The sequence below is a fragment of the Papio anubis genome, chromosome 17 (genome assembly GCF_008728515.1).
Source record: "Papio anubis isolate 15944 chromosome 17, Panubis1.0, whole genome shotgun sequence".
Taxonomy (NCBI): domain Eukaryota; kingdom Metazoa; phylum Chordata; class Mammalia; order Primates; family Cercopithecidae; genus Papio; species Papio anubis.
In genome coordinates, this window is record NC_044992.1 from 55682754 (window position 1) to 55696488 (window position 13735).

Sequence of the window (13735 nt, forward strand, 5' to 3'; positions counted from 1 at the left end):
CAGGGGAAGACTTCTAGCTGTTATTGGCTGCCCCAGGGATGAGTACCTTGGAGGGCTTCATGGAGGGTGCTCACTGGAGGGCACACACCGGCGTAGTGCTTAGCTTGGCTCCTGCCCGTACCAGCTCCATGACCCTCTGCTCGCGTGAACAGCCTGGGCTCTCGGACAACCATTCTAACACTGCCAGTGCAGAGGGGCCTCAGATGCCGGAGTGTGGCAGCTGGCTGCACCTGCACAGGGATTAGCTGCCAGCAGCCACCCTGCTGGCATCCCAGCACACACCTCCTCACTCCCCGCATTGGAGGGAGTGTCATTTTGAGGGACATTTTTATGACTTTTATGTGTATGTTTATGTAGAAATTTGGAAAATACAGAAAACTGTAAAGAAAATAAAAGCCCTTTATATCAACATCAAGAGATAAGCCCGACATTTTGGTATACGACTTGCCAGACTTCTTGTTCTCAGCACATGTATTTTAAATGGGATCACACCATATTTACAGCCATACATCCTTTTATTACTTCATGCAACTAGATCTGTTTTACTGATATTTAAATGCCAGACTTCAAACCTGGCCAAATAGAAGTCGATCCATTTGCTGGGGCCAGGGGCTCCCCAGCCACCCTGGCCCCTCTGTCGAACCCTCGGCCCTGAGTCTCCTCTGGGCTTTGCTGATGCCTTCACCCTAGCCAGGTCCATCTCCCAATATCTGTCCCCCAGTATCCTTAGTCCACAGCTTTTGCCCCCCAATCCAGGTGCTGTGCATGTCTGTGTGTGCCTGTGTCTGCGTGTATGTTGTGCACAGGCTTGGCTGTTCAGGCCCGTTCTGTAAAGCAGGATGTGGGGCTGAGGTATTTTAGGATTGAAAGAGGGTGGAAGTTTATGATTACGTAGGACAATGGAATTTATAAACATGTCCTCTAAATAGTTCCAAGCCATCTACCACTGAAGACTTCTTGACTTATCCCCCCTTTTCCCAGCCTATATTTTGAAAGCTCTTTGTTTACCAAAGGTCATCATCACATAACCCCCTTTCCTTTTTTTTTTTTTTTTTTAAGACGGAGTCTTGCTCTTGTTGCCCAGGCTGGAGTGCAGTGGTATGATCTCAGCTCATTGTAACCTCCACTTCCTGGGTTCAAGCGATTGTCCCGCCTCAACCTCCTGAGTAGCTGGGATTACAGGCGCCCGCCACCACGCTTGGCTAATTTTTTGTGTTTTTAGTAGAGATGGGGTTTAATCATGTTGGCCAGGCTGGTCTCGAATTCCTGACCTCAGGTGATCCACCCGCCTTGGCCTCCCAAAGTGCTGGAATTACAGCCACAAGCCCACGCCTGGCCCCCCTTTCCTATTTTTATGAACCACAGAGGTTCATGCTGCCTGTCAGAGCTTGTGGACAATGTGAGGTCACCAGCTTTCAGCACCCAAAGGACTGTACTGCAGCTGGGGGAAGAGAAACTCCCCACTGCATTGGCCTGACTAGGCTTACCCTCTGGGCTTTTTGAGATAGTACCTTTTTTTTTTTTTTTTTTTGAGACAGAATCTCGCTCTGTCACCTAGGCTGGAGTGTTGGAGTGCAGTGGCACGATCTCGGCTCACTGCAACCTCCACCTCCTGAGTTCAAGCAATTCTCCTGCCTCAGCCTCCCAAGTAGCTGGGCTACTACTACGGGAGCACGCCGCCATGCCTGGCTAATGTCTTTTGTATTTTAGTAGAGGTGGGGTTTCACCATGTTGCCCAGGCTGGTCTTGAACTCCTGAGCTCAGGCAGTCCACCTGCCTCGGCCTCCCAAAGTGCTAGGATTACAGGCGTGAGCCACCGCGCCGGGCCCTGATAGTATCATTCTTTAGATGCCTGCCTTTGCCTCCTTGGGTGAGTGGGGACAGGCAGGGGATACCTGGAAGGTAGCAGAGGAAGACAAGGCAGTAACAGCAGGAAGAGGGGACAACCCAGTGTTTTCTACCAGTGGCCCTGAAGGCTGAGCTCATCTCCGTGCTGTGGCTGCCAATGCCGCCCTTGGGTGACCAGCTCTTACCTACACTGGCCACAGGTGGTGGCTGCCAGTTTCTCTCATCTCCACACCCCTCCCGACCCTCCACATTCCTCCATCTGCCCAACCCCCTTCCCACCCACCCTGTCTTTAAACATAAGTGAAAAAGTGGCTAACCCCACCTCTGCACTTACCACCTGTGTGACCTTGGGCAGTTCGTTTTTGCAGTCTGCATTTTCTTTCTTATGGCTCTTATCCACCCTCTCAGGGTTGCCATGAAGATGAAATGAGATGATGTACAAAGTCCTAGTACAGAGTGTCCTCTCTTTATAATGAATGCATCATCTCCTGAAAAAGCTAGCTTCATAACATCCCCAGATCAGCCAAGTCCAGATCAGCCCCCTTATTTGAGACAGGAAGAGGAACCGGGGCAATCGGGTGATAGAGCTGGACTGAAAACTCCCATCTCCCAGCTGCCTTCCAGGAACTTCCCCACTACACATCCTTGCACGGTCAGTCAACTGTCTTCTTACTGGGAGCACACGGAGCTCGTCCACTGGGGCCCACAGCTTGCCTCAGTTTCCGGGAGTACTCAGCCGTCTCCCTGTGTCACCTCTCCTCATCCTCTCCCTCATCCTCCCTCCCCATGTCAGCTCTCCCTCATCCTCTCTCCCCATGTCGCCTCTCCCTCATCCTCTCCCCTCTCCTTTGAGGACCCCCATGAAACCCTGCCTGGGGCTTTCTGTCTTGCCCTCTGTCTCGTAACTCTTGCTCATAGCGCTCACCCCATTTCCTGTCCTGTGTGCCTGACAATTCCCCACCTGTGTCCTCAAGGCCCAGTGCTTCTGATGTTTAGCCTACTGTTTAATCTGGCTGTCGAGTTTTGTTGTTCCAATTTAGTCCCTATATTTTTCATTTTAGCATCCCTGCTTCTTTCAAACCTCCTGTGTTTTCATAAAAGCCTATTTTTGCCTCACAGATTCTGTTCTCTGAATCACTTTAAAAACCTGTTTTTTTAAAATTGTGTCAAAATATACATAATGTAAACTTACCATCTTAACCATTTTTAAGTGTACAATTCGGTGGCACTAAGTACATTCACATTGTTGATTGCAGCCATCACCACCATCCATCTCCAGAACAGTTTCATTTGTGTGTGTGTGACAAGGTGCCCCCAAAAAAGGTGCTTACTCTGTTGTCCAGACTCACTGCAGCCTCGACCTCCTGGGTTCAAGCAATCCTCCCACCTTAACCTCCTCAGTAGCTGGGAGCACAGGCATGCACCACCACATTCAGATACTTTTTTTTGAAGTTTTTAGTAGAGGACAAGCACGGTGGCTCATGCCTGTAATCCTAGCACTTGGGAGACCAAGGTGATAGGATCACTTGAGGTCAGGAGTTCAAGACCAGCCTGGCCAACAATGGCAAAACCTCATCTCTGCTAAAAATACAAGAATTAGCTGGGCATGGTGGGGGTCACCTGTAATCCCAGCCACTTGGGAGACTGAGGCAGGAGAATCACTTGCACCAGGGAGGCAGAGGTTGCAGTGAGCCGGGATCATCCCATTATACTCCAGACTGGGCGACAGAGCAAGGCTCTGTCTCAAAAAAGAAAAAAAAAATTCTTTTTTTTAGTAGGGATGGGGTCTCCTTATGTTGTCCAGGCTTGTCTTGAGCTCCTGGGCTAAAGTGATCCACCTGCCTTGGCCTCCCAACGTGCTGGGATTACAGGTATGAGCCACAGTACCCAGCCTCTGTACCCATGAAACATAAAATCATACAGTATTTGTTTTGTCTCTGGCTTGTCTCAGCATAATGTTTTCAGTATTTATCCATGCTATAGGATGTGTTAGAATTTCCTTCCCTCTTAAGGCTGAGTAATATTCCATTACATGTATATACTACATTTTGTTTATCCGTTCATTCATCCATGAACGAATGGGTTTCCACCTTTTGGCTATGGTGAATAATGTTACTATGAACTGTAAAAAAGGTAATTCAAAATCAAAGCTGTTAAAACTTTAAATTATTCTGAGCCTTGAAGGAAGGTAATTGTGGGACCTGAGTCACTTACAGGCAGCTGTGAACTTTGTTTCCCTAATTATGAATTACTCCTTTTCCTCTTAGCTGCATTGTTTTGTAAAATGTTATAAAAGACTGAAGGGTGCCACAGAAGTTTCCTTTCCTCTTTTCTGTTGAACTTCATTATAGATTAACTTTCCTCTTCCTTCTCCTACTCAAAGACCTCAGGACTGTCACACTGTCCAAGATGTGTTAAGTGTACTCTTTTAAATTGAAAAAAAGAAAATAAGCTATTATTAATCAAATTGCTGTAACTCATAAACCAAACTTATATGGGAAATGTTGTGATTCTACCTAATTTCTTAGTTTTCTGACTATAAAGTAAGACCTTAAACTTCTCAACTTCAGAGCACGGACGCCATTTCTTTGGAGCCAGTGAGAAGGGCCATCCTCAGCTTCACGTTCGAATAAACCTGTTAAACTGGATTCTGATCTTGTTTTATTATTTCAGGTTGACAGAACACTGTGTACAAATATTTGTTTGAGTCCCGGCTTTCAGTTCTATTGTGTATATACCCAGGAGAATTGCTAGATCATATGGTAATTCAATGTTTATTTTTTTTTAAGGAACCACCAGACTGTTTTCCACAGCGGCTCTGCCATTTCCCATTACCCCCAACAATGCGCAAGGTTTCCAATTTCTCCACATGTTGACCGACTCTTGTTTTCTGTTTTTTTGATAACAGCCACCCTAATGGGTGGCTTTGATTTGCCTTTCCCTAATAATTAGTGATATTGAGCATCTTTTCCTGTGCTAATGAGCAACTCATGTATTTTCTTTAGAGAGATGTCTACCCAAGTCCTTTGCCCATCTTTGTTTTGCTGCTGTTGTTGTTTGTTTGTTTGTTTTTAGATGGAGTCTCACTTTGTCACACAGGCTGGAATGCAGTAGTGCGATCTTGGCTCACTGCAACCTCCACCTCCTGGGTTCAAGCAATTCTCCTGTCTCAGCCTCCTGAGTAGCTGGGACTATAGGCGCCCACCACCATGCCTGTCTAATTTTTGTATTTTTTTAGTAGAGACAGGGTTTCACCATATTGGTCAGGCTGGTCTCGAACTCCTCACCTCAGGTGATCCACCCACCTCGGCCTTCCAAAGTGCTGGGATTACAGATGTGAGCCACCATGCCTAGCCCTTTGCCCATCTTTGAATGTTGAGTTTGAGGAGTTCTTTATATGTTCTGGATATTAATTCCTTAGCAGATCTGTGAGTAACAGATATTTTCTCCCATTCCATGGGTTGCCTTTTTGCTCTGTTATAGCATCTTTTGAGATGCAAAAGTTTAAAATTTTGATGAGGTTCAATTTGCTTATTTTTTCTTTTGTTGCCATTGCTTTTGGTGTCATATCCAAGCAATCATTGCCAAATCCAATGTCATGAAACTTTCCCCTATGTTCTAAGAATTTTGTAGACTTCGTTTTTTTGTTCCCTCTTTCTTCTCCTACACAAAGATCTCATGACTGTCACGTTGTCCAAGATAAGGTGTTAAATGTACTGTTTTATTATTTTTATTTTATTTATTTATTTTTTGAGACAGAGTCTCATTCTGTCACCCAGGTTGGAGTGTAGTGGTGTGATCTTGGCTCACCGCAACCTCTGCCTCCCGGGTTGAAGTGGTTCTCCAGCCTCAGCCCCCCGAGTAGCTGGGATTACAGGCATGTGCCACCATGCCTGGCTAATTTTTGTATTTTTAGTAGAGACAGGGTTTCACCATGTTGGTCAGGCTGGTCTTGAACTCCTGACCTCAGGTGATCCACCCGCCTCAACCTCCCAAAGTGCTGGGATTACAGGCATGAGCCACCGCACCCAGCCTTAAATGTACTCTTTTAAACTGAAAAAAGAAAATAAGCTGTGACCCATTTTTGAGTTAATTTTTATATATGGCATAATGATGTGCATTTTAAGTCCCTTTTGGATTGCTCTGAGACTTGTCCTTCCTCCGTTGCAGTCTGCTTCATTCATTGTGTCTGCAGTTTAGCACAAGCTCTGGAACCAACCATAGGAATTTGAGTCCCATTTCCACCATTTGCTGGCTGTGTGACTAAGAGCAAATTCCTCAACCTTTCTGTGCCTCTGTTTCCTCATCTATAAAATGGGAGTGTTGATCACAGTACTTACCTCATGGGTTTGTTGTGAGGATTCATATGTTGAAAGCCCCCAAATGGTCCCTAGCACCTAGAAAGTGCTCAGTGAGGGTTGGTAATTATTATTATCCCTCCTGAAACTGGATTTTCTCTTATACCTGGTAAACTGGACCTATCAGCCATCTTCAGTTGAAACAGCCTTCTGCACAATCCCATGCATGCACCTGACGCTTGCAGGGGCAAAGACGTCATTTCCATTGGGATCAGCTATCCCCCCACACCAATGCTGCAGCTCTCTGGATGGATGCACCCTGACCTCCCCTGTGTTGGAGGAGAGGTGGGCGTGTTGAATCATGGAGGCAGACTTCGCCTTTGTCGTTCTCATGATAGTGACTGAGTTCTCAAGATCTGGTTGTTTAAAAGTGTGTAGCACCTCCCCCTTCTCTCTCTCTCCTGCCACCATGTGAAGATGTGCCTGCTTCCCTTTCGTCTCCCACCATGATTGTAAGTTTCCTGAGGCTTCCCCAGCCATGCTTCCTGTACAGCCTGTGGAACTGTAGAGTCAATTAAACCTCTTTTCTTTATAAATTACCCAGTCTCAGGTAGTTCTCTATAGCAATGTGAGAATGGACTAATACATGTCTATATGCTTGAAGCAGGAAGGGAGACTTCTCTGTGAGCTCAGTCGATTAGCTTAACCAGAAGTGTCACTATCCTTTTCTTCCTTTCCTCATGTTATAAATATATTTTACCCATAATGGATCATATTTTGGGGGTTATTTGGTCAGTTTCTGTAGTCGTGGTATCAGCCCATGTGTAGAGGTGGGGCCTTTTTGAACATGTGAGTCTTTGTGGGCTGAGAGTGATGGAAGGCAACACAGGGTACAGGGATTCTGAGTGTGGAGGGAAGTGAGTCTGAGGAGAAACCCAAGGTGAGAAAGATGGAGCTGGCCTCCACAGACCTCAGTGCAAGAGTACTGGGGGTAACCACAGGCTTATAGAGAGCTGGTGTCTTGCCAGCTGGTTTTCAGATCAGGCTCAGGTACTCATGGGCATGCACCCTGGATGGAAGGTGCCAGCCTCGCCTCTCCACACCCCACCCAGTCCCTGCCTCGTGTGCCCTCTCCTGATTGCAAACTCATAATATTAGGGTCTCCCTGGAGAAACAGGTGTGATGGGGAGGGCCCTGCACAGCCCTGATGATGAGTTGCTGTACCGCAAAGGAAGAGGAAAAGGCCTGAACGTATTGAGACGCCAAAGGTCGAGTTGGGGAAGGGAACCTTGGAAGACAGCCTGGCTTCCGGGGACCCGGATGGTAACTCCGTCTGTCGTCGTCCGCGCACTTGTCCAAATACTTTTGATAAATCACTTACTTACTTGCATCCGTCGTCCATCCGTCTTACCCGCCCATCCGTCATCCCGTCCGTCACGCACTTGTCCGTCATCCATCCTCGCCCCTTACCCCGTCCGTCATCCGTCACTTGCCCCACTTACCGCCATCCGTCCTTTTACACTCGTAATCCATCCGTCCATCCATCCCCGCCCGTCCGTCATCAGGTCAGATCCATCCGTCACCCCGCCATCCATCTCGTCAAATCCGTCCGTCCGTCAAATAAATCAAATCACTTGCCCGCCCGTCCATCCATCCGTCCACTTGCCGCCACCCACACTTACCCGTCCGTCCGTCCATCCGTCCGCCCTTGCCGTCGTCACCCGTCATCCGTCCGTCACCCCGTCCATCCGCCATCCATCCGTCAGATCGGGTCGTCCAAATCCTTGCCCGCATAAATCAAATAAATAAATCATCCATCCGTCCATCCATCCGTCTTCACACTTACTTAGTCCGGTCGGTCGTCGGTCAGGTCGGTCCGTTCCGTCATCCGCCTGTCAGGTCCGTCCAAATCACTTGCCTTGCCATCCGTCCGTCCGTCAAATCACTTGTCCATCCGTCGCAGATCTGTTATTCATCCATCACGCACGTCGTCAGGTCCGTCGGTCGATAAAGGTCCCAAATCCCATTTTACGCCCGCTTGCCCGTCATCCATCCTCACTTGCATAAATAAATCCATCCATCCACCCATCCACCCATCCGTCCGTCCATCCACCCATCCACCCATCCGTCCATCCACCCATCCACCCATCCGTCCATCCATCCATCCATCCATCCGTCCATCCACCTATCCATCCATCCGTCCATCCACCCATCCATCCATCCATCCATCCATCCACCCACCCACCCATCCATCCATCCACCCACCCACCCACCCATCCATCCATCCATCCACCCACCCACCCACCCGTCCGTCCGTCCATCATCCCATCCACCTGCTCAGAAGTGGTCCCAGCCTATGGAGGGAGGGCCTCGTCAATCCCTGGCCATAACCCAAGGGTGGCTCCAGCCCCAGGGAAAAGTGACCAAGGAGAGCCGAACAAGTTCTGGCCTAAAAGTCAAGACCCCGGTTCCTCCTTCTGGCTCTGCCATTAGCTAACCACATGAGCCAGATCACTTGGCTTGACTTTCTGGACCTCAGTATCCCCACCTGTAAAATGGGGACAGTTGGACCAGGAGGTGGATAGGCCTTTCCAGTTCTAACATTCTGTGGCTGAGCCTCTGGCCCTTGATGTCACAATATGGAGCTGGCTTGTGATTGGCCCATAGCCTCATCCAGCTCTGCTGTTTTCTTGGTCATGGGTGCAGACAGATTCGCCCTGGACCTTCCCTACTTGTGCTCCTCTGTTACGGGCAGCTGTTGCCTTGCCTCTGGATCAAGGATGAACATAGTTTAGGTGTGGCTGAGACCCCAAGAAGCATGGGACCAGAGAAGGGGACTGGGTGGGGACAGGACCTTCCCAGCACATGGTGCCCATATCCTTCCCTGCAGATGACTTCTACAATGAGACTAAGACCAAGATCTTCCTGCAGTTTTATGACCAAACAGCTAAAGTTGTGTTGAACCAGTTAATGGAGGCCACTTGGCACTATGTCACCAACATCACCAGGAAAAATCAGGAGGAGATGGTATGGTGTCATCTCCATCCCAGCCTCTCCTTTCTTTGCTCTTTTCAGGGATTTGGGACCATGGGGCACCACACTTCCTGCCCCCATCCCAAGCAAGAGGAACTAGGGAAGCCCCAGTGTACATATCAAAGCAGGCTGCAAGTTCTGGGCCTCCTGGAAGCCCTAAACTTTCTCCAGTCAAGAATCTCTTGCTTCTTGTCCTTTGTAAATCTCACCTCCTTGCTTTTAGGGACCCAGGTTTCTGCCCTCTCCCTCTTAGCAAATCTTGTTCCCTAAGCCAATGGGATTAGGGAGTCAGTTAGGGTGCCATGGCTCTGGAGGTCAAGTGGGACCCTTCCCCTGTCCCCCAACCTTGCTGGCCCTCTTTGCAGCTGCACAAGGACATGGAGAGGTCCCAGTTCATGATTTACTTTGGCACCCGGGCCTGCCTGTTTAAGGTCGCCCAGTTCCAGAACCAGGATTTGAATCGCATGCTGAGAAAGCTGCAGAACATAGACAAGGCGGCCCTGCCCAAGGACGAGCTGCAGGAGGTAATGGATGGAGCCCCCAGGCCTTTGGGCACATGCTCCCTGGCCCCAGGGGTCTGGTGGGGCAGCCAGAGTGTCTGGGGCAGGAGGGAGGCAGGGGGTGGAGGAGAGGCAAGATCAGAACTTCTTCTGGAGAAGGAGAGGAGTAGAGGTGGGGGTGCCGATCTCTCCTGGCTGAGGGCGAGCACTGAGGGCAGGCCCAGGGGCACTGGCCTACCCTGGGTAACACCTGTTCCCCCAGTATAACGAGCTTCTGGCCAACATGGAGATGACATACAGTATGGCCCAGGTGTGCCTGAATGAGAGGCCCTGCCTGTCCCTGGAGCCTGGTGAACACCCAAGCCCTGTCCCACCCAACCACAGAATCTCCAGCACTCAGTCCCTTCCGGGGGCCCCTCCCAGTCCTCAACCACCCTCCTTTATTGCCAGGAGGGTGAGGGCAGAGGCAGGTGGGAGTGGGTCCCCCATGGCTCCTTTTCTGGGCATAGAACTCGAAGAAGTCATGGCCACCTCCAGGAACAAAGAGGAGCTGCTGTGGGCCTGGCAGGGCTGGCGGGATGCCATGGGCCGCCAGATCCGCACCACCTTCGAGCACTACGTGGAGCTCAGCAACAAGGTTGCACAGCTCAATGGTGAGCAGACAGGACGCCACGGGACTCAGAGCGATGGCAAGGAAGGGGCAAAGCTGAGCTTTCCCAGGATGAAGGCGGCCATAGGGCCCTGGAGGCAGGACCTATGAGCCCTGCAGCTGGGCTCTCCAAATATTCATAGAGCACCTATGTGCTAGGTGCTGGGGAGGTTCTGAGGACACACAGGTGAAAAGGCAGGTGCCTGTTCTCATGCACCTACGGTCCTGCGGGGAGGCAGACCATATTCAGTAAATACCGGTCTCTCACTACCACCTGGGGTGTTGCAGAATAGGAAGGGGCTGCTAAGAAAGAGAATGAGAAGAGGCTGCTGCAGATAAGTGGTCAGGGAAGGACTCTGACATTTATCCAAGACCTGAAAGATGGGCAAAAGAGGGGGAGCAAGATGTGAAAGAAGAGCATCCTAGGCAGAGGCTCCGCAGCAGGAGGAGCTGGTGCTCTGGAAGACCTGAAAGAAGCCCAGGTGGCCGCAGGGCTAAGGATGAGGTGGGATGAGAGGGGACTCAGGGCCTTGCAGGCATGGTGGGGAGCTCGGATCGTGAACTTTGCTCAGTGCCTTTCCAAAATGGGCAGGTATTCTCCCCTTTTTGCCAAAGAAGACCCAGAGGGTCAGCGAGGTTGAGTGGCTTCCCTAGAAGGTGTCTGGGTGTCTTGTCAGCTAGGCCAGGGGTAAAGGGTGAGATGGTGAGCTCCTAGTGAGTCCTCTCTCCTGTCCTAGGTTACAAAGACATGGGAGCCTTGTGGCGCTCCAAGTATGAGTCGGACACCCTGAAGCAAGACCTGGAGCGGTTCTTCTAGGAGCTGCGGCCACTCTAGCTGAACCTACACGCCTACATGCACCGGACCCTCCACCGCCACTATGGGCCCGAGCTCATCGACCTGAGGGGGCCCATCCCTGCCCACCTCCGGGGTAAAGGCCTTGCTGGTGGCCGAGGTGAGTGCCAGATAAAGGCAGAGACTGTCTCCAGCCTCCCCTTAGCCCCTCTCCTCTTCTTCCAGGGAACATGTGGGCACAGTCCTCGGTCAACATCTTAGACCTGGTCCTGCCCTTCCCGAAGAAGATCCCTGAAGATGTCACAAAGATCATGAAAGGCCAGGTTAGTGCTTGGCCTGTCTGTCCCTGCCCCTCCCCATCATCATCCTTGGGCAAACAAGGCAGCGCCCTACACATCCCCTCTTCTCCCCCAGCACTGGAAATCAGAGAAAATGTTTGAAGACTCTGAGAAATTCTTCACCTCCCTGGGGCTGCTGCCTGCCCCACCCAGTTTCTGGAAAAAGTTGATGCTGATGAGGCCAACTGATGGGCAAGAGGTGGAGTGTCACCTCTGCCTGGAACTTCTACCTTGACGATGACTTCGGGTGCTCACGGAGGTACCACACACCTGGCCCTCTCCTCTCCCCTCTCTGCTTGTCTTAGGTGTGGGCGGGGGAGAGCCGGGGCAGGGGAGGGGGAAAGGCAAGCGAGAAACACAGAAGGAAAGGTGGCGTGAGAGCAAAGGGCTTGGAAAGGGCTTGGTTGCTAGTTGGATATGGGGCCTAGACTGAGAAAGAACAATTGCCAGCCAGACGTGGTGGCTCACGCCTATAATCCTAGCACTTTGGGAGGCCAAGGCAGTGGATCACGTGAAGTCAGGAGTTCGAGACCAGCCTGGCCAAAATGGTGAAACCCTGTCTCTACTAAAAATACAAAAATTAGCCAGGTGTGGTGGCGTGTGCCTGTAATCCCAGCTACCCAGGAGGCTGAGGCAGGAGAATCACTGGAACCTGGGAGCCAGAGGCTGCAGTGAGCTGAGATGGCACCATTGCACTCCAACCTAGGGGACAGAGTAAAACTCTATCTCAAAAACAAACAAACAAACAAACAAACAAACAAACAAAAAGAACAACTGCAGAGCCCTGTCTGGGCTCCAACCTGACCACACAATCCCTCGAGGAGTCTGAATGGGAAAACTCCCTTTCTCCATGCTCCTTAACCCATGCCCTTTGCTTGTATAATAAAGAAGTGCACGGAAGTGACCATAGAAGACCTGCTCTCCATCTTCCACAAGATGGGCCGTATCCAGTACTTTCTGCAGTACAAGAACCTTTCCATCATCTTCTGTGAAGGTGCCAACTCAGCCTTTGAAGAGGCTGTGGGGTCTGTGATCACCCTCTCGGCCTCCTCCCACAAGCACCTGCTCAACATAGGCCTGCTCAGCCTCAAGCACCAGGACTCAGGTGACGAGGACCAAGGGCCCAAGCCTGGGGCCGCCGCTAGGGCTCGATGGGGTCAGGGCTCTCGGGCAAAGCTACAGGAAGATCCCAGGGGTCGCCTCTTGACTGCCCTCACCCTCTTCCCAGAGGATGAAGTCAATTTCCTGATGCGAATTGCCCTGGAGAAGATTGCCTTCATCCCCTTCGGCTACCTGATGGACCTGTTTCACTGGAAGGTCTTTGACGGCAGCATTCGGAAAGACATCTACAATCAGGAGTGGTGGAACCTCAGGTGGGTTTGTTACTATTTTCCACCAGATGGGCCATTTCCAGGACTTTCTGCAGCACAAGAACCTCTCTATAATCTTCCACGCAGGCACTGAGCAGGTCTCTTAGCCTTTCTAGGCTTCAGTCTCCTTATCTGGGAAAAATGGACCCTGGTGTTTGACCCCACTTGCTCTCTGGGTGGCTGGGAAGCTTACAAAATGATTCCAACTGGGCTTCTCCAATCACAGAACATTAACCACCAGGCAGGCCCTCCCACACCTCTCTCCCTTCCTGGTGCCAGGCAATGGGGTGTGCAGGGGCCTGAGCACTTTCCTTTCTGGGGAAAGACTCCCCATGGGAGATAGGCAGGCCCCTAAAATGCACACATGCCTGCCTTGGGCTTAACACTCCCCAAGCTGCCATGGGAACCCACCAGCAGTTGGGAGGCATCACTCTCGAGTGAGGGACCCCCAGGTTACACCTCATCACTGACCCCTGGCCATTTGATGGGATAATAAATGCCTGTGACCAGGGCTTCTCCATATCTGCCAGGCCTTGGACTGACCAGCTTCAGTCTGCTGGTCACAGTGTGATTTGGGGTTGCCAGGGGGCGCTCCTGGCTCTGAAACAGGCTCTTACTTTTTTTGTTTGTTTTTTGAGACAGGGCCTCGCTCTGTCACTCAAGCTGGAGTACAGTGGCATGACCACGGCTCACTTCAGACCTGACCTCCCAGCCTCAATCAATCCTCCTTCCTCAGCCTCCTGAGTAGCTGGGACTACAGGCGTGCACCACCACACTGGCTAGTTTTGTGTAATTTTTTTTTTAGAGATGGGGTTTGCCATGGTGCCCAGGTTTAAACTCCTGGGCTCAAGTGATCTGCCTGCCTAGGCCTCCCAAAGTGCTGGGATTACAGGCATGAGCCACTGT

At 50.7% G+C, this 13735-nt stretch overlaps 2 protein-coding genes across 2 annotated transcripts; both read left to right on the forward strand.

The window, feature by feature from the left end:
• Positions 1 to 8508: 8508 nt before the first annotated feature.
• LOC103878910 (angiotensin-converting enzyme-like protein Ace3) lies at positions 8509 to 11735 on the forward strand. The gene is given in 6 exon segments (XM_031657670.1): positions 8509 to 9173; positions 9545 to 9703; positions 9942 to 10029; positions 10189 to 10332; positions 11066 to 11444; positions 11536 to 11735. Coding segments are annotated over 5 exon segments (870 nt in total). The 5' UTR covers positions 8509 to 9011; the 3' UTR covers positions 11383 to 11444; positions 11536 to 11735.
• Positions 11736 to 12219: 484 nt separating this feature from the next.
• LOC110741633 (angiotensin-converting enzyme-like protein Ace3) lies at positions 12220 to 13494 on the forward strand. The gene has a single exon (XM_021929319.2). It carries the CDS (start codon positions 12324 to 12326, stop codon positions 12921 to 12923), a length of 600 nt encoding a protein of 199 aa, XP_021785011.2. The 5' UTR covers positions 12220 to 12323; the 3' UTR covers positions 12924 to 13494.
• Positions 13495 to 13735: the final 241 nt, after the last annotated feature.

What these genes read in the sequence shown, in the direction of transcription:
- LOC110741633 (XM_021929319.2), top strand. Translation starts at nt 12,324, where the DNA reads ATGCCCTTTGCTTGTATAATAAAGAAGTGCACGGAAGTGACCATAGAA.